The following is a 21,677-nucleotide window of genomic DNA, read 5'->3' as shown; positions in this document are numbered from 1 at the left end:
GCTCAGCAACATTTACAGCCAGGGGTGTAGTGGGGTGGGCACAGGTGAAAAAATGTCGTGCCCTCACTTTTTTCCGGAATGGTCACGCTTGTCCAATCTTATTTTGCAAAGAATTCTTTGGTGGTTTGCGGCTCTGGCCACAGAGGGTGGGTTCTGGTATCATGACGTTACTATGGGGGAAGTTTCTTCCTCTTTGAGTGACACATAGGCAGTGGTGTAGTAGGGCAGGCACATTTACATCACATTACAACAATGATGCGCATGCGCACTTGCCATGAATAGTACCGTGCCCTCTCTTCTTTTTTTACTACTACACCCCTGCTTACAGCCCCCCAACCCCATTTAGTAAGGGTGGAAGCCCAGTAGTGGAATAGTCATTCTTAAGGAACATTTTAAGGGATTTGTTCCCACAAGTGTGTTGGAATACGACGTGTTTACACACAGACACCTGTGTTATAATTCAATCCCATTATTACTATTCATTCCTAATGGCACCCCACATGCACCTTACACTTGGCATGCCTGTCGCCTCTGTTAATCTGGCTGCTGTGGTGTCAGGTTGCACTAAATCCCCAGTGATACACAATGTATTTGTGGAATCGTTGTGGAATATCAGCCTGACCTGACACTGCTGAAACCAATCCAGTGTTTTGTATGATATTGTCCTGTGTACTTTTGGACACACTTGGATCTGATCATCATCTTGTCTTTCAGATATTTGTATTTGTTGATCTGTTATCAAATCCCCTGAAGTAGCGGCTGTAGCCGCAAAACGCATTGGGTCCATGAATATTTTTAGATTTTTTTGACTGTATCATTCATCATGTTTTGTGATCCTATGTCGCTTGTTTGGTATTTTTATCAAAGTATATACAAAGTATGTAGTGTTTAGACTTTTGTCTTGGTATATTTGATCTCTTCTTTCCCTTGCCTTACTATATCTTGTTCTTTATGATATTCCTGTGTGGATATTGGTACCTTAAGGACATTATTTGTACATTGACTTCCTTTCCTTTTTTCCCTGATGAAGGGATGTTGTCTTTGAAACACATGGCTGTACAAAAGCAGCTTTTATAATCATACTCATCTTCTGGACTACATTTGACCTCCATTGATACTGGACAGCCCATTTGTGACTGAGATGTTTTTGGTTTCATGCCAGCCAGATGTTTTTGTAAAGATGACAAGCATGTGGAAGATATGAATTATTTTGTCTTTTTTTTTAGTATCATCTCCAGTATAATAGGATATAAATAAAGAATATTTTGTGTGAATATAAGTATTTATCAGTAGTGATGCACCTGAAGTTCTTATTTATGTGTTCAGATTGTTGAATTTTGGGATGTGGTTCCCTTGCAGGTGGTGTACCGAGCACATCATATATGTTTCTAAATGTGGAAGTCCTTTAAGTAGAAGCAAGACTCAAGAATGGTGAGCAGCACAATAATTGTAATTACCAATTCTACTCCAAATTCCCTGCAATTACCAGTGACAGGCACCAACATCTAAGATTTAAAACTGGTGAGATATAAATATAAGGCTGGATGCATAAAGTGCCTGGGAACCCCATTATCATTTCTATTAGCTCATATAAGACAGTAAGAGTTCAAATTTAACTTCAAGCAAGTCTGAAGCTATCCTTTACAGGAATCATGGAGTCTTTTCAGTGATATTTTAGTTATGTTTACCGTTAGCTTGATGTAAATGTAATGTAATATAGATGTATATCTATATAAAGCTTTTTTTATTATTTGCCAAAGAAAAAGAACAGCCACGCTAGGCACTAACACCTGCTCCATGTTTTGCAGTGCTACTCAATGGTTTTGCTTTACTTATTCCTCAATATGGAAGTCTATGAGCTACAAACAAAATTTAATGTAAGTGCTTTGCATACTTTTTATTATGCACAGCTTTGGTGGAACTAAATTTGAAGCAGATGGAGATTGCTAGTAAAAGAGACAATGTCAGTCTCTTCTATCAGATGCCACCTTTATCTGTATGTTAGCAAACAACTTTATGTACACTGCTAAAAAGGCCTGTGTATTGTACAATAACAAGGTCCTGGAATGGCAAAAACTGGCAAACCATAGTCCGTGACCACCCAATGGCCAAAGAACATACACAGTGGCTGGAAGAAAGTCTGTGAGGTTCGAAAGGTCAGCGAACACTGATATAGAAGATGAGGTAAGTACTGCAAACATAAAACAATGTGTCAGAGATGATAACACACAGTCCTCAGAGCTATTATCTATATATATCTATATCTATCTATATCTATCTCTATATCTATATATCTATATCTATATACACCTGTGCTTTATATATTGCATGCAAGCTGTATTAATGTAAACCCAAACGGACAGAATCACTCTGAGAAGCCGGAATATCGCACTACACAGCTGTTAGATTTCTATGCTGGGATATCATGGTTATTAAAACTTCAGCTAATATTGTACTATTGACTTCATGACAGATGAAAATCTTTTAGCACACAGCAAAATAAAAGACAACAATTATTATTTAAGGACTAGTTTTATTCTTTGACAAATCATAAAAAAGCTTTAAAGAGTAAGCCAGTCACAATAAAAAAAATAATCATTTCGATGTAATTGTAATAATTATTAAACATGATTGTAATGTACCAGTATTAAAATAGGAATTAATCCATATACAGGTTTGGAATTTAGCAGCTGTTTTAATGTATCTCACCATAAAGAATGATTCAGTCTTTCACGAGAAAGAATATTCTTACATAAGACATCATATTCTATCATAAATTACTAAACACCATTCTGATAGAGAACATACAACACAATCACGGCCTTTTATCACAATTAAATAACAAAATATTGTGTCTGCATCTACACCTTATATTGAGAAAAAAGATATGGCTTACGTTGGACATTGAAATATTAATAGATATGTAATGGAGCAGAGATTAGCATTGTGCAACTCCAGTGCATGTTGTTCCCATCCCAAAAAAAAAAAAAAAAAAAAAAAAAAAAAAAAAAAAAACTTACAGGCAGGATATTGGTACTATTCCCAAATGTGGTTCATATACAGCAATATGTCAGCCAGTTTACATTTGGGTCGTTTTAAGTGACTTAACAGACCAAATGTGATGTAAAGCTGATGGGCACATATAATCTATTCACACAGCTGTGTTCCTACCAACAACATGCACTGTAAATAGTTGTATTTACCTGTAGTTGGCTGTGCGCCGTAAAACTGAGTCACTGGCCCCGACTATGTGAAATGATTGCAGTTGTGCTACCTAAAACTAAAACCAGCCCTAGTTTGATTATGGTCAGGAAAAAATTGGCCAAATACTATTATCAGAAGGCTGAAACACATTTTATATTCATAGTAACAATCACATTTTAACATCTTAGCAGGGAGAATAAAATAAGTATTGATTAACAATGCAACATTTGTATGTCTGCACTTCTTCTTGCATGCTTTTAAAACAGATGTTTGGTTGGTTGATCCAAACAAAAAATAGTGGGAGGTGAATCATACACCCAATGATATAAAAATGTGAACCTTAGGAGGTCAAGATCAAAGATCCTTAAGTAGAGTTTATAAGTTTATATTTGTTTTTATTGCTGCAATAACCATCTACATGGTGGGTAACAGACAACGGTAGATTTTTTTTTTAATCTGAAGAATAAAAAAAAACAAACAAAAAAAAAATGGTGTGACACATCCCTTGAAGAATCTATTTTTAGATACAGATCTAGCACTATAATACCTAAAAATGTGTTTTTTCTATCTTACTGTTCTTGACTGCAGGCAGTATATGCATAATAAGAAAGAAAGCTATTTAATATGGTTTCTGCCTTGCTGGTTCAGTTCTGGTCCTCAATATCAACATATAATGCATGTCTTCCCTATGATAGGTAGGGAGAGCTGCAAAACATTCACTATTACTTCTAACAATACCACAGCTGAGCAGCACTGTTCTGGCCCATACGTTAACTGACAAACTGCATAGTTTAGGTTATGCACATATCTTTCTTGGGGCTCTGGCCTCAAACACCTGCTCCAAAGCCTCTAAAACATGTTCCCAAAGCTTTCAATTGGCTTCAATTTCAACAGACTGCTGCACTGCCCTATGTCCTAAGCTTCATGCTATGCAGCCAGAGAGAGAATGAGAACTAGGCCATACAGTAGTTTTTATTTAACCTCTCGAGTCTAGCACATGCATCAAGAATCAATTATAATTTATATATTCAGATAAAATCTGTAAAAGTTACAATGCAGTTTACTTCTAAAAGTCTTAGAAAGTTATTAATAAAGTAATCCAAACAAGTGGGACATAAAACTAATGAATGGTAAGCCCAATGCAGACTATTAATGTATTACATTCTAGGTAATGATTTTAAACCTGGACCCAAATCCTTACATTTGGCTCATACTCTTGGAACACCTGAAGCTTTCATTACTTGTACAGTGAGACATTTCTCAAATGCCATCTGTCATCTCAAGGTTTTAGCAATCTAAACAAAACTTTTTCTGTTCACTTTTTAATGCAAGAATTGCTTTAACATTTTCGCAACAAATTTGCTTGATGAAGAGAATGTGACTTGCACAGAAATGGTTTCTAACCATTGTCCATGCAACCTCTAATAAATCACATCACAATCACTTCTCACTACAAAGCTGCAGCTATCAAAATGATCCATCAATGTTTCCATTTTGTTAGTAATTCTATGGTGTACTAAATGGAAGACCAACACAATAGTATGGGTAAATCTAGTACTGTAGCTGGTAAACTATAAAACCACAGTTAATCTTCAGCTTGCCAAAATACCGCCTAGGAATTCCAATAAACTTTAGTCTTCGTTGCAATAACCATACATTTTAAACTTTTTATATAACTTTATTGTAGAAACATACAACAGGTTAGAAAAGATGAACAAGATGTACTGCATTTTGTAAGCACTACATGAACAAAAAAAAAATGGAAAAAAGACTAGAGGTTTGTGTTATACTATACATATGTATAGACCGACCATCTGTCAACAGTATTCTGAGTCCTCTGCTACCATATCATGAAATAGCCCTTACAATGCTATAAATAATATAGCAATCAGTCACCTACATTTTTATATTGTGGCTTTTAATATCCTAGAGTTGACCAAAATTGAATCAGCAAATCCTTTGTAATCATATTGATTATCCCAAATCTTATGACTGCATCTTATCTGTATAACTATTAGGTTCCTAACTGAAGAATAGAGGAGCATCGTGACTGCTGCTGGTGCATATTTTAAAAGGCAGAAGAAGTGATAGTTAACTTGGAGGTAGCTGCTTCTCGATGAATTGCTTGATGTCAGACATTTCCTGAAACAAAGGAAAATACATTTAACATTTAGTGAATAAACTAGTCAAATGTCATTGCTCTACAACTTTTTCTAATTAGGATTTTTGTGCCTAGTGTTCTTCCAGGTGCGGCAGCCAGCACCTTTTAGTAACCACTGTGTTTTTAAATGGTTATTAAAAGTTGGGTCACAAAATAAAGGCTCTGGACAGCTGGGGCATTATACATAGATGGAAAAAGGAGGCATAAAAAGGGGTGGGCAATACAAAGTTGGAACAAACTATGGGGGGGGGGGGGGGTGGATGATAGAAAGCGGACTCATTTATAGGGGTTAATGGATTCCTGTGACAACACCAACTTATAACATTAAATTTAACATGTGTTACTCATTCCATTTTTTGTCCAACCATCTACAGCTTCTCCCCACCCAGCTGAAAAGAAAAAAAAAATTGGGGGAGAACGCTATGCAATTTGACCAGCCAGCATTCTTTTTTTTGCTATGACAAAGCTTGCCTTCCAGAGTTCCCTGTAGTCATTTAGCAAGATCCATAATACAGGTCTCTTCAAAGTGTTTACAATCAAAGCAACCCAGAGCCCAAAGTAGAATTGTTCTGCCTTTTATGGAATAGTGTGTTGCCTGGTTATGCCAATCTGCCTACAGCATATTCGCATAACAAGCCTAAAGCCACTGGAATATATATGGTGGTGGATAGATATTAAAGTAATTAAAAGACAATTTTAAAAACAAACTGTAACAGAACCAGTGTTCTTCCCTGACCACTTTATCCAGGCACACCATCCAGAACTTTTCACCCAGCTGTCAGTGAACAGACTATGTTTTGTGTAGAGAGCAGTCAGCAAGTATGGGTAGCCTGCCACCACTTCTGGTAGAAACAGGAAGACCTATACTTTACCTTTTCCACCCCCCATCTTCAGGGAGTAGTCAATGAGACAAGCTCCAGCTTCTCACTGTAAGCTTGCTTTAATGTTTTCATCATGGCGAGATGAGGGTCACGGAGCTGTAGTACACTAGTGGCTGTTTGCTACTCACAGCAGAGCCCAGGAGTACCAAAATGAAGGGTTTACTGTAAAAGGCTTAGTTCACATTAGCGATTTTACTGCCTAAAACTGGTTAACTTTCAAACTAATGGTTGAGTTTTTTGTTCTTTTTTTGACATAGTAGGTGGTGGCAGCATTGCTCAATTGTAGGGTTTACTAGCTACCTATGGCGCAAACAAGTAAGAACACTAAAATGGTCCCTGAAATGGAACTTAATTTTTTCAAACAGCTACCGATTGTGTAGATGTGTTTGGCTGTATCTGTGCCTCAATCCTGTAACCCTGACTTTTCATCTTTCAGTTTTTTGATAGAGGTCTTATATTTGCTACCCACCTACTTCCTGTGATTACAAGTTCTGCCCCATTTCATGTAGATATGTTTTTTACTGTAATGTAAGGATGCTAGAAAATGTAGACTGACATCCATTGTTCTTCCTACTTTGGGTGTCACATAGTGACATTTTATTGACCCACTCACTAGCTGTATTCAGACATGAAAGGAAACAGTTCTAATGAAGTGTAAAAGTACATTTGGCTTGTGAAACAAATTGAGAACATAAAAGTATATAACATGTAGAGCTGTACCATAAACACTAAAATGCATCATACAAACTAAATGTATATAGGTGATAATAAAAACATTCTCAGATATTTCAAATCAACTTCATTTTATATTATGATGAAACAAGCTAATATCAGTAAATAAATAGGGAAAACATGATTCACCTGATTGCATGAGCTGTGTGCCAAACCCGGATAGGTCTTGAAATTGACATTTGATGAATTTATTATAGACTTTAGCTTTTCTGATGTGAGAGATCCGAACATGAGCGGAACTAGTGGATCACTTTCTCCATGGCACTGGAGAACACACACATCTTTGTTGGCACTATTAGCAGCAGCCTGAAAACAAAAGGTAAACCAAATAAATCATCATTTATTAGTATGGTGCTGGCTTCATGTACATAACTTTGTTTTCATGCTTGCTTGTTTTTTGTTTTCTTTACTTGTGTACCACATCTCAAATATTGTACTCATTTGTTAGAAAAAAATGTTTTTAATAACAGAGCTAACAGAAATATACCCTATTTGTATGTACAATAACACAAAGAACAGAAAGGAAACATTTTAGCATACTAAAAATGATTTTATCAGTTGCCATTTCCATTTTTGTTAAAAAAGGTGGCTAAATAAAAGTCCCACCCCTATTATTATTATTATTATTATTATTATTATTAAACAGGATTTATATAGCGCCAACATATTACGCAGCGCTGTACATTAAATAGGGATTGCAAATGACAGACTAATACAGACAGTGATACAGGAGGAGAGGACCCTGCCCCGAAGAGCTTACAATCTAGTATTCATACACATTAAAAAAATGTCCATACTCTTTTCTTGCTTGCTTCAGCCATCATAACAATCACACACTATAGCAATCTACACCTAACAAGGGCCCATACATATAAAAATACAACCAATTCATTTAACAATTTCATAGTAAACGCTCATTATTTGTAAGTCCACAGCACTAAATAGGAAATACACACACATATATATATATATATATATATATATATATATATATATATATATATATAATGTTCCACCAGCACTCGAAAACGCATGGAGACATTTCAACCAAACTTGCTAGACATATGAATCAGACTCATGTGAGTGCACCACTAAGTGCAGCGCTGTGGTATATGTCAGAGGCGTGTTTGTGGCTCAGTGACTGAGTGCCTTTTGCTTACATACTTTTTTTTTTGGACTTGTTTACAAATTTCTGGCCTGTAATAATGCCTTCGAGAAAACAAAAGGCAATTGGTCCAGTGCAATCAAAAGCAAAAAAAAAATGAAACTGTAGACAACAAAATCCCAAGAACTGGAATAGAAAACTTGCCATGCTGCGCGAGAGAGCTACTACATCTAGAGCTTCAGAGACAGTACAACAGCGTGAGACCGACTACAGGATAAAAGAGATAGAGCTACTACATCCAGACCTTCAGAAACAGTACAACAGCATGAGACCCGAGTACACGAAATGAGAGAAAGAGCTACTAAATTTAGAGCTTCAGAGACAGTACAACAGCGTGAGAGCCGACTACACGAAATGAGAGAAAGAGCCAGATGATCACAGACTGCACAACATTTTAGCTTAGCATTGGAAGGATTCCACATAAAGACTACTCGCAGCATGCAAGTGTTACCATCGGAAAAATGGAAATGCTTTGTAGTTACTGTCAAGCCAAAAAGTTTAAATCTGAGTCTCCTGGTATTTGCTGCAAAAAAGGGAAAGTCAAACTCTGCCAACTGGAAACACCACAAGAACTTTGGAATTACACATCAACAAATACCTCAGAGTCAAAGCATTTTCTTAATAACATCAGAAAATACAACTCATGTTTCCAAATGACATCATTCGGCACCACATCAGTTGTTCAACAGCCTGGATTTCCATCCACATTTACAGTGCAAGGGCAAATTTACCATAAAGCGGGATTGTTACTTCCGCTGCCAGATCAACCACCAAAATTTCTACAACTATATTTTATTGAAAACAAACTAACAGAAACTGACCAGAGGTGCACCTACATCTTGGGTACAAAATTTCAGATGGTCTTAAAGTTACAAAGGATATTTCATGAGCACAATGTTCCTAATAAAACATTTAAAACAGGCGTTGAAAAATATGCCATTAATTTGGTTAATGTAATTGTATATTGTACTTATACTTAAAAAACCTGTAAAAAAAAACAAAAACATTTCTTTGATTTACCACTTTAGCTTTATTTGATTTATTTTTCTGTATATTATAAGACTGCAATAAATAAATACCGGGGCAATGCCGGGTAATCAGCTAGTTATTTTATTAAAAAGACACTGCCAGTCCTGGAGGAAAATTCAATCAAATTTAAATAAACCATTCACCTTTTATGTTTTGCTTGTAAATGCCAATTCAACAAAACCACCTAAAATGGATTGTTTACTTGTTATATGTAGTCAAGCTATACATAACTTGATACCTTACCTGGGGAAAGGAGGTTCTTAATGGAAGCCAACAGCTTAGGGCGACAACACCGGCTAATTTCTGGCTTGTTGTCAGAGCAGTGTACAGTGACAGGGCTCCTCCCTGTAGGGAATAAAAAAAGCAGTTTACAAAAACAGATCCCATATTACAGGGTTGTTTATTGGGGTAATACAGACTTCCCATGTAAAGTGTCAGCATTACTCAGGACACATTTTAGCATTTTCTAAACAAGCAATAAGATGATTCACATTTTATTACTAATTTATCAATTAATGACAGTTACTGTAAATAGGCATACTGCACCACTAGACTCTTTATGTAACTAAGGCTTAGTCTACACGGACGTTTTCCCTAGCGTTTAACCTGAGGCTTTTAAAGCCCATGTTTGAAATGCCCATGCATGCCAATTCGTCAATCTACAACAGGACATTTCCTTGAGGAACGTTTATGAGCTTTATCTATAACGTTGCTTGGAAAACACGTTAAAAACGCGGGAAAACTCGGCATAGGCAATTTCCAGCGTTTTAAAAGCAAGCTTTAAAACGCTAATAAAAGTGCATAGGAACGTTTACATGCATTTCTTTTTTTAGACCCATGTAGACCCAGCCTTAAAACAGCAACAAAGAAAAGACTGCTGCGGTTTTGAGAAACAGATTTACAGCACTGTATGTAAAAGCTGAAAAGTATATTACAAATAACTCACCTGAGAAAATCCTCCTAAAATGATTCTATTTGAAGGTATACCATTCTTTACTTCTTGGTCTATAATTGCTTTAACTGAAAAGAAAACCAGTTGTTAAGGTCTCTGCGGCAGAGGTTTTGTTTCATAGTAATACTACCATGTGAGCAGCTATAGCATTTGTCTTGGTTGCACCAGTCATTTGTTTGGTCACTCTTTATGCCATTTTACATAGAATCAGTAGGTTGATAAGCACTGAGGTAGCACGGAGATTGACTGTAGCAGATTAACCCTACATTATAGAATAAAGAATGCCATTTAAGACTTCAGAAAAAGGCAAACTCCCTATTACAAGTTGGAAGTTAGACTGAGGGACATTCTGCATGTCCACTCGGTTACCCCACTTGATTCTTTTTAGTTTTAGAATAGAGAACGGACTCCATACAGAACTGGAAAGTTTTTTTTCTTTTTTGTTTTGGAAATTAGACAGGCTAGGGAATGATTAGAGCCTTGAAGAATCACATTCCTGTTGAGGTGATTTCCTCTCACTTTTTGTCCTGGAGGCCAGAAAATAATGGTGGAAACAAAGGACCAGTTTGTTTTATTTTTCCTTAGAATAGGCATACTGGCCTAATGCCATCCTTGGCTTCATAAGATTTATTGGTTGCCTTAGGACTATATAAAGATCATACTGAAGTGTTACTTTCCTGAACATTACATGTCTCCATAGAAAAACAAACTAAAAGCATCTCATTCTTTCAAAACACACACAGTAATATAGGCATTCAGGACTGAAAATCACTCAAAACCCCAAACATTTTCTAAAAGCAAAGAACCTGTAATTGCCCATTTGCACCTAATTGCATTTAATAAAATAATGTACCTGTTCTGACTAACACACAAATTCAACTTAAGAACCAATCTACAGTACCTATCTCATATGTAACCCGGGGACTAACTGTAGTTGTATGATATTTGCACAACTGTTGCTCAATCTTAAGTCATTTTTACTGAAAATGTAAGACTAATTTTAGTGCACACAATTACAATTTACTTTTTTTTTGCAAAATTAAAAGTATTAAAGGAGTAAACAGATACCAAAGGTCTCTAAAACTGCATGAAATGGCGAAAAATTTCATTATTATGCATAGATGATTTAACAGTAATGAAGCCCTAAAAGCAATAGTCTTACTTCAGTATGCATTGTAACACCCATTATGCGTGAAGCAAAAGATAATGATATACACATGTCCTAGAGGTATGCATCTTTACTTATGTTTATTTTACTTTTTGATTGTCATTTTTTACTATTACAAGGGACTGACAAACACCTTTGTAGTAGTATAAAGCAAACTGGTCCTCTTTACATAGAGATCAGGGATCTATTACCCAAGGAAACTATTGTACTCAATAGCCTTACATTTTGGATGCCAGAAGCCATAAACAGACAACCCTGACCCAAAAGTGATCGGCGGCGAGTACTCCCTATATCAGAGGTCCACAACCCCCAGTCTAACAGGTAAGCGGGAAGAGTACGGAGATCTGCGGCTCTGGCTGGTGCATCCCCAGTGGGGTCAGACCGGCCAGAGCCGCAGACCACGTCTTTCTTACTTATGACAGGCTCAGGGTGGTGGGCGGGTTGTGTCTGAGCCTGGGATGGAAGAGTGAATGGGTTCTAGCATTATGAAGTCACTCAGGGAGAAGTTTCTTCCCCTTTGAGTGACACAGGACTCCGGACAAATGCCTTAAACAAATTCTGATTCAGACCTGTGGGTCTTAATTTCAATAAATCTGTGAATCCATGGAATGAGGGACCTTACTGCTGGTAAGGTAACCATTGAGATTTTATGCAAACCATGTAATCCTTACTTGAAGCTTTCTACTTTATGAAAAATGAAACATGGTTACCTTCTGGATTAAGGTATACCAGGAATATAGTTAAAAGTTGACCAAGTTTTCCATTTTGGCCAAAGTGACCCATATCATATTCTTTATAGCGATGTAGGACAGAAAGTAAAATCATCTTCACTCCCCCAACACAGGACTCTGGACTGTGCAGGTTCAGTGGTACGCAAGCGGCAAAAGGTTGGGGACCACTGCCCTATATCACTTGTTGGTGGCCAGATCAGCAAACAGAATTGTGCTGAGCCGTCCTCTGTTTCACCATCCCCTAATCCTGCCATAACCCCAAGTACTACGCAGAACAGTATAAAAAAAAAAAAAAAAAAAAAAAAAAAACTAACCTAATTTGATACACCACTACATGACATTTTTGACATACTATTAAGTAAGACATCTGTTTTAAATAAAGAATTTAACAGTAATTTAAATAACAAAGTTGTTATGTTGTAGCATTTCCTGTTGTCTTTTAGAAAGCAGTAAAATAAGAAATGCCTACTGTTCTCGGCAGCCTGCTTGATGCCAGCATCATCCTCCTGAGCATCTGGAGACAATCCAATTATGTCAAACCTAAAAAGATAATAAGCACAGGTCATTAAGGAATTATGTCTTAGGAATAATTATTTTATTATTCATATATTTGTGTAAAATATGGAACTAGTTTATCAAAACACTTCCTGACATAGCTGCATACATCTTAGCCGAAAGCTACATTAACATTGCCATGCAGCATTATGTCACTCTTAAAGCCTTGAGGAACCATTATTTATGTAGTTACCAGACAACGCTAAGCCTGCTTTGCCCTGTGGACACTATGAATTTTTAATTACAATGTCTTTTAAAAATTAATTAGAGGGAAGTAGATATAGTTAAGGTCTCATGACAGGGCTACAAGAGGGAGGACAAAAGCTAACTGGGAGTTCTACAACCTTCGGTAATAAGTGGCACGTGTAAAGTCTTTTTTTTTTTTTTTTTAAATCACTGTGGTGAAAGTATCAAAGTATCAAAAACAAGATATTTAAAAATACAATCAATTTCTCCAAAAGGACAGATTGTCATTCAATATTCCTTTATATTCCTACTGAGTACCCATCAGTGGGTGAATGATAAATACCTGACTTATAAAAAGTTCTATTATCAAAAGAATTCTAAAATTCAAAAGACCATGGAAGAACAAGCTAAAAACCTGAGTGCAGCCTGTCCTGTCACTTTAGAACAGGGGTCTCAAACTCTGGCACGAGGGCCAAATCTGGCCCCCAGTGGGGTTTTTTTTGGCCCTCAAAAGAAACCTAAATATAGACTGCAGCTGTCCCTCCGCTGCATTGAAATAGCGACGCTACTACAGTTCCAAGCATTACTCGCGTCAATAGATCAGCGGGCTCTCTGCCTATGCGTGGCCCTGTTTTGGACTGTTTTATAGAAGCAAGTAATGCCGGGAATTTTTGTAGAAGCGCTATTTCAATGAAGAGAGAGTTCCAGCCCCCGCATTGGCCGCGTCTGGCATTTCCAGCAGTCCCCCTCAGCTGTACTTTTCTTGACACTCCAAGGCATGGACTTGAATGGTTGGATTTTCATAGAAGAAAATTGTTATTTTTTGCCTGTGCAAAAAGGTTGCCATTGAAATTTAACTCAGAAGGCTACAAACAAGGAAAGAGGCATAAATAATAAAATTTAAAAAACAATTCTCTAATATAGGCTTGTTCCAGATTGAATGTGAATCAAAACCTCTCTTTCCATATAAAAAAGGTTTTATGTCTAATGAGAAGGAAAAACTTCCTTAATTTTGCCAATAAATTTCAAGGTTGGCCCGCGACTTTGTCCAAGTTTTTTTTTTTTGAAACTGAATTTTTATTGAACATTTTCACATACAAAGACAACCAGGCTTATACAGCAAAACATCTCAAACACAGCATACAGGGTGATAGGTACATCCGATAATGGTACATAAAACTCTGGCGTAAGTATTGTCTAAGTTTTTATTTCTGGCCCTCTGTGTATTTTAGTTTGACACCCCTGCTTTAGAAGTGAAAATTCCAGGCACCATGAGGAAAAGAACATTCTGGTGGGCTTACCAAATGGAAGATACGTCTGCTAGTTATCAAAAAACTAATATTGACACAATGGCTTTTTACGATTATGGATGTTCAATCAAATCGATGTTAAAGAGTAAGTAAACTTAAAACTGCCCAAAAAAAAAAAAAACACACTTTACACACATTAAAAAATGGGTGTTGCACTTAAAAAAAAAACAAAACAAACAGAATTTTTAGTTTAGATAAAAGGGTTGTCAACTTTTTTACGTAAAGTGAAAATTCTGAGTTTAGGTACACTTTAATAGGTAAACTTTATGCTTCCAAAAACTTGTCCCAATTTACTAAAAAAAAAAAAAAATTTAAGGGAGGAATTTTTCCAGAGGCATTTAGTAGAAATTATGAAAATATTCTGATATAAATTTGGTATAATATGGAAACACAGCAGGGCACAGTTTTTTGTTTTCTATGTTTGTATGAAGCATTTGTTATTTATGTAGATATTTGGGAATGTATATGTTTTTTAAGGTTTCCAGAAATTGAATAATATGTTATAATGCTAATAAGGTGACATAGGTAAATGCTGCATTATCTAAATGTTACAAATTTTGTACTATTTAGACACAAAACACATGTGCCGACTGCAGCAGTCCTTGTAACCAGTTCTGCAAATACTCTGTGACCAAGCCCTTTTCTCTAATTCCTTGTTGTCTCTTCTATACTAACATTTGCTGTTGGTTCTGCCTTTAGCAGAACAAAAAATAAAGGGCAATGACGCATGCTTTAACCGGTGATTTAATTTAAGAAAATAATTGTTTATGCAGGACTGTTTAAATTCCTTATATAAAAAACAAGTTGTGAATATTACAAAGGACAGAATATGGAAGCTCTGACTAGAGGTCACACACAGTAATTATTTTTCTGTCGGGCAGATGCGTTTTCTATGACAGGCAGCACAGTGACGGCCAAGCTAATATAGCGGCATATGGCAACACCTGCTAAGCTAGCCAAAAGAAAGGATCACTAATACTTGGCCTACTTTCTAGAAGAGAAATGACAAAACAAGTCCTAGTAGTAGTGCTGTAAAAACTGCTGTCATAGCTGTGGATGGCAGTAGTAAGAGACAGCAGACATGTGTTAAATACAATTGTTTATTTAAGGTTCACTGATACAAAACCATTTCCTGCACATTAAATCATACAAATTGTATGGGTATGTTGTAGTGTAATTATGGGGCGATAATGTAAAGTTACTTTATACATTTAGCTTTATCTACCACAACTCCCATGACTCCATTTGAGACACTCAAAAGTTACCCATATATAAAAAAACAACTGCCACCAGATATATGCAATTTTACAGTGGTTACATCAAATATCAAAATGTGTTGATACATGATCAGTCTGGAGCAATGGGTGTTCCTGGGTAGGCTACACTGGCCTTGAGACTGGGCTAGGTAATGAGGTAGTGCCCACGTGATGCAGAGAAATACAATGAATGAAAGTGGTGGGCCAAGAAGGGGAGGAAAGAGCTAGATGATGCTGGGTGTCCTTCAGCTAAGAAATTATGGGCTCAATCTGACTTGCTGTAGCTTCTAATGGGCAACATGAGAAAAAACAAGAGTGTCAAGGGGGAACATGTAAGAATAACCATAAAGCTGGAGTTTAGCTTTAATTATTCACCTTCAAGCACTTGCATGAATCTGCAGCTTATGTTTGGATAACCCAGTAGACCATAGTCTGCATTGTCAAAGTGTGGCCAGCTTACCCCTTCCTCGTCAAATCTTCCTTTACACCAATGAGTCTATCTATACACTTAGTGGTCATTAGGGAGGTGAGGGACAAGTCAAAAAGTGAACTGAACATTTTTTCAGATAGCTGAAGGTGTATGTATACTCTGCACTACACGTCAAGACAATTTTCAGTGTTTTCACAGGTTCATTTATAAGCAGCCACATATATTTAGAGCTAGGAAAGACACAAATATTTCTCTGATGACTATTACACCAAAATTAGCCCCTGAGACTATTGCTTGTAAAACAGTGCAAAAAAGTGAGCATTTACTTACCATGATGGCATAGCCATGTTCATGTTTAATGATACCGGCATGATGGGCCTGGAATTGGAAAACTCTAGTTAACCACATGTATTAGACAATTATTGAATGATTTAATACAGTAGAAACATTCATTACTGAATGAATACTTTGTAATGTGAAATCTACAAACATGTGAAGATAAGGTGTTGCAAGTGGATAAAATCAAAAGCATTATACAACACTTACGCATGAGGACATATGTACTTCACATGAGGACTTCTGATGCTTGCCATTGCTTCTGCCCAGCCATGCCTAATGGTAAATAGAAAACATGTGTTTGTAAGAGGTTTGGAAAAGCAGCCCCAGATAATCAGCTTTTGGTGCCTATAATGATGGTATAAAGGTGGAAGAAAACCTCACTTTCTGTATGGAGGTACAAACCCCCAACACACTGGGGTCGAGTTTATCCTGTTCACTAACTAAAGTGAATTGTTACTCTGCAAGCCCAGCTGATTTCAGCAATTCATTTTTTTTGTTTACACATTACCTTGCATTCGGATTTGGGTATCCTAAATGTTCACTACATGACCAAGCTAAGTGAATTCCTTGCAGAGTGAACAGCTTAACATTTTTTAATAATTTTAAGACTCAAGTTACAAAACTCGAGCCTGAAAACAGAATTCTGTCACACTGCACCTGGTGTTGAAACACTTGCAAATACAAGTGCTGATCTCTTCACTTTAAATTGTAAGCTAGTCTTGGCATGTCAATAGCCCCCAGGTATATTGAAAATAGGAAGCCTAAGGATCTGTCAGCCATGGATATGTGATTCCTAATGGTGTTGGAAAACCTGTGGTTTCTGCTAAATTCTTAGCTACACATTCTTAGCCAATTATCATTCAATAAAATATCACCTGATTAGCCAAAAAAACTAATATAGCATTCTTTTAAGCTATAGTACTTTGGGAGTTTATCATGATTGCAATGTCATGCCCGAGGTCTTGACAGAACAGTGACTGTTGTCTGAAGAATAAATACATGTTGGGCTGGATTAAAGCCATTCCTAAGTAGTTTTAAAATATTCCGCTAACATATCCTATAGTAATTTTTTTTATCCCAGCAACTCCAAGACCATTACTGTATAGCAGAAAAGGTCATCAGTCATTGGGACAAATAATGGGGGTGCACTATATGATTGTTTTTGGCACCTAGAAAAAAAATATCCTGTAGTCTTTCTGGTATGCTGGTAATGTTAACATTTTCCATCCTCCCTAATCATAGCTAACCAGAGTTTTGTTGGTGATAAGTTGCAGATATCACAGAAGATATGGATGGAACTGGAAAGCCAATTCTGCACACTATATCCTAAGAGAGGTGTATGCATAGGGGTTGCACACATTTATAAGAAAACTTGGGTGTATTTTGCACCAGAATTATTAATTTGCTTTGTCCCTGTCCGGACCTGGCACAGTATAAAATAAGCCATATGTGGTTGGGTAGGTGCCACAAACGCCTTATCAGCAACATGGCTTTTTGGCTAGACATGGACAGTTTTAGACACGAAAGGCTAACAAACAAATAAATGTTAAATCTCCCCCTCCCCCCAATAAGTAAGAGTTAATCTCATAAAAGAGAGGAAAATCCTCTGCTACTAGAAAAGGGAATCACCATTGGAAGATAAACCTTTACTACTTGTTCCAATTACAAACAGAAAATTGTGGATTTTCTATTTTTTGCCCCTTCAGACAATGTACACTAAAGCAAATTGCAACTCCTTATAGGATATGGACGCTTTTAAACCTCAGTTTTGAATGAAGGTACCACACAATTACACAGAATGCAGATTGTAGTGCAGACCAGCAACTATGGCATGAACAGTATATAATACTATTGGTGTTTTCTTTTTTCTGTAACCAGGCACACAGAGTATATTAATAAAGACATAAATAAAAGGTACAATAGAACATACATACATACCCAGTATCTCCTAAGCCATGCAGGAATATAACCTGAAAGAAATAGCCAAGTCTTTGTCAGTAAACAAAAAACATTTAGTATACGAATAGTATAATAAAATTCTGTAATATACAGCAGCATGTAATACATCGAACTTTGGTACATCGAACTTGCTAGCAAAACAAAGTGCACCTGTTTTCAGACTACGTATATAAATATATTAAAATATTTACATATTTTAACAATCAGTTGAGGCTGGGTCTACATGGAAGTTTTTTTAAAAATGCATGTAAACGTTCTAATTGCGTTTATTTGCCTTTTTATGCACTTTTATTAGCGTTTTAAAATGCTGGAAAGCGCCTATGATGCGTTTTCCCACGTTTAAAACTAATTTGCATATTAGGTGCTTAAAAAACGCGGGAAAACATCCCACTGAAATCAATGAAAGCATTTACCCGCGTTTTAATTTTTTAAATGTCATAAACGTGCCTCAAGGAAACCTGGTGTACATTAACCCATTGTAATGCATGGGGATTTCAAACAAGGGCTTTAAAAGCCTCAGGTTAAACGCTGAGATAACAGTCCGTGTAGACTAAGCCTAAAGCGTTTTAAAGCAAGCCATGCCTAAACTACCTGCAAAAAGCATAAAACAAGATTCTAATTTCCATTTCAGTTTGTTTCTAGCAGCTCAGAAACACCTGCAAGACTGGCATGCTGTCTAGGTGAGGTGCATTGAAAAGTATGGCCCATTTCAGACTTCCACTCAAGCGCAGCGTTGTACTGCATTCTCAACCACTCCTATTCGAGTGTATGGGAGCAGCTGTGGAACAATTTGTGCACAAGGTGTGTTGCAGCACAGTTTCTGGAAGTGACATGTTCTGGCCAGACAGTTGCTTTTGCTCCACTGGAAAGAAGAACCATATTGGAATGCAAGGACAACATGGGAAAGTGTTAACCTGTGGTGCAGTTTGTCATGCACTTGTGAATGGCTTACTCCATACTTTTCTGGTGTACAAATATCCATATTACAGATACCTACAGAGATAGGAGATGGCTTGTTTTACTGCTTGTTCAGGATATGCAAATGTTTTACTGTGCATTGTCCGATCACAGGTTCACTAGGAAATCAAAAAACTGTTGCAACCCAAGAATGATCTGTGCCATGTACCATGTGTTTATTGGGAGGATTAAAATATAAAAATGTAAAATTAGGCATGTACAAAATATAAATGTGAAGTATGAATATGTAATCTATTGTGAATAAACCTAAAAGCAGAAGACTACTACTATTGTATTTCATTCTTTTTTTATTTAAACTTGATAAACATTGATCGCAAATAAAGCACAGCATGCACTGGGTTTCACGTCACTATGGGGTCTATTTATAAAGCAGTGAATCATTCAGAATCCGTTACAGCCATTAAAACACATGGACCTGAAAAATTCTAAATCAGGAAATGTTTCAGCGAATGGCGAATTGTTGCTTTATAAGTAGACCTTGATGTGTGATGTGGTGCATTGGGGTGCTCATTCAACATTTAAAACAAAAAATACAGTGCACAGTTCTAGCGGAAACAAAGCCCTAAAAATATTTAAACATTTGCTTTTAACCCCCACAGGCTGGCTTTCAATTGGAGCCCCCCAAATGTAAAAACAAATAATGGCCTTACATTGTATATTATTATTCTGCATCATTGCATCCTAAATCTTGTATCCAACTTTTTATTCTGTAAAAGCAATGATTTCCACTTAACCAGCAAAGCAGACAGTTTACCAGGCAAAACACCATCTCAGTAAAATGCCTAAAGTTCGGGTATTTCAATTATTTTTTAGAAAAGCAAAATGTCTCCATGCGCATTTCTCTGTAACACAAGGCTCCATTATAATATGGTGCCCTCATTGTAGTCATACGCTGACACTGTTCATTTTTATGAAAATCACAGGGGCTGGCATTTCGAGCTCAATGGATCATTAAGAGATCTATGGGAATTTGTAGAATTATAAGCTTCTGACAAACACTGTGCAATAAACAGTTTTCCTATAAAAGGATTTGAAGCCCTACAATAGTTTACAACTTGATAATGTTAAATATCAGTGATTATTATAAACATATGCAGACAGGAAATCTACAGCTTGATATTATGTATAAAATTTGCTGCGGTAAACACAAGCAGACAGGAAATCCACAGATGGTAACTCGTGACCGTGCCCTATCAGAGACTTATGGCTTCTAAAATCATTTCCACTAATAAACTGCTCATGATTTTGGTTAAAAACTAAGCTTCTCAAAGCAATCTAGGACAGATGGAATGGATTGCCAATTTCAGACAATCCCGGGTCTGTTTTCCTGCACTGCCCATTCTATAGATAATACAATCGTCTCTCTAATAACACATGTATTTGCCCTACTTTAAATATGGAAAACAGAATGAAGAAGCCATAGGTAAATGAAATTGTGTCATAGCTGAAAAGACACAGAAAATACATGCAAATGTAAATAGCATTTGTGTAGATTTAAAGTGCACCTATTAGATCCCTTTCATACTGGTGGTGCGGCTGGTTGGCCGATCCCGGGTGCTGCTCTGGTGCTGATCCAGGAGCAAAAACTGCACCGCAGGTAAAAGCATTTGAAGCTGCGTGATTGCGTGATGGTGCATGGCAGGGGTGCTCATTTTACCAAAACAAGAATTAACCTAACACAATACATTTATGCCTCAACTCTACACATGTATGTAGTGCAAAGTATTTCTTCTGTGAAATGTTGGGTCTTATTCTGGCTGCACACTATACAGTGGAGAAAATAATCTTTGCTCCCTACAGTTTATAGTTACAAGATAATATGTAGCCGGGCCTGAGGTAAATAGTGTAAATAGAGAGGAGAGAGAAAAAAAGACAGGCTTTCTTGGCTTTATTAATATTATTTTTGGCTTAAGGTTATACGCTGTTTGTCACTATATCATTACGAAAAAGTACATTAAAGAGATTCTACACAAGGGGTTAGAGTGTCTCCAATAGTTTTCTGACGCATTTCCCCAAAATGATGGCTTCCTCAGGGGATATAGAGAGAGGGTATAAACTAAAGAAAAAGGCATATTAAGCATAATTTACTATATAGTTGAGGTACTGAATCGCCATAGAATGAAAATGAAATAAATAAAAAAAGGAACAACATAGAGTGTTATGCAAATGCTAAATATCACAGAAATACATCAGAATAAAGAATATATCCAATGATTATAATAGCAACACAATTTAAACTGAATCATGCCTGTGTCTTCTGTACAGATGGTGAGGTTGATGGGTGAATGGTAGTTCAGGAGTTGGGGGGGGGGGGTCACAGGAGATTGCCGAGCAGTTGGTGGCAATGATTGGAGGCAATGTGGGGTAGAGCTGGGGAAGAGGAGATGGCAGGGCAGATGGTAAAGGGGATGGAAGCCATGTTGTACGGGGCAACAACTGGAGTTGATGGTGATGGGAGACCACAATGGGCCGAGGAAGAGAGTATGCTAAAGGGCACATGGATGCTATGTTGTATTGTAACAACACTAGCAACTAACAACATGGTGATCATGGCAATGGGTGACAGAGGAAAGCTGTCAGCTCAGAAATTATAGGGGGGGGACAGCTCAGGAATGATGGGGGGGACGGGACAGCTCAGGAA

At 36.9% G+C, this 21,677-nt stretch overlaps 1 protein-coding gene across 1 annotated transcript in view; it reads right to left on the bottom strand.

Annotated features, from left to right (window-relative positions):
• Positions 1–4,861: 4,861 nt before the first annotated feature.
• The window catches only part of LYPLA1 (lysophospholipase 1), an 18,420-nt gene continuing 1,604 nt past the window's right edge, over positions 4,862–21,677 (bottom strand). Inside the window, exons 2-9 of the mRNA XM_072411203.1 lie at positions 18,038–18,069; positions 16,307–16,372; positions 16,091–16,138; positions 12,493–12,563; positions 10,119–10,192; positions 9,416–9,517; positions 7,108–7,284; positions 4,862–5,346 (exon numbers count right to left, since the gene is read on the bottom strand). Of these exons, the coding sequence (XP_072267304.1) occupies positions 5,296–5,346; positions 7,108–7,284; positions 9,416–9,517; positions 10,119–10,192; positions 12,493–12,563; positions 16,091–16,138; positions 16,307–16,372; positions 18,038–18,069 (621 nt within the window). The 3' untranslated portion in view covers positions 4,862–5,295. The remainder of the gene's footprint in view (positions 5,347–7,107; positions 7,285–9,415; positions 9,518–10,118; positions 10,193–12,492; positions 12,564–16,090; positions 16,139–16,306; positions 16,373–18,037; positions 18,070–21,677) is intronic.

This window comes from Pyxicephalus adspersus, chromosome 5 (genome assembly GCF_032062135.1).
Source record: "Pyxicephalus adspersus chromosome 5, UCB_Pads_2.0, whole genome shotgun sequence".
Lineage (NCBI taxonomy): Eukaryota > Metazoa > Chordata > Amphibia > Anura > Pyxicephalidae > Pyxicephalus > Pyxicephalus adspersus.
The sequence above is the reverse complement of the archived record's forward strand: the minus strand, read 5'-3'. Positions and strand labels throughout refer to the sequence as shown.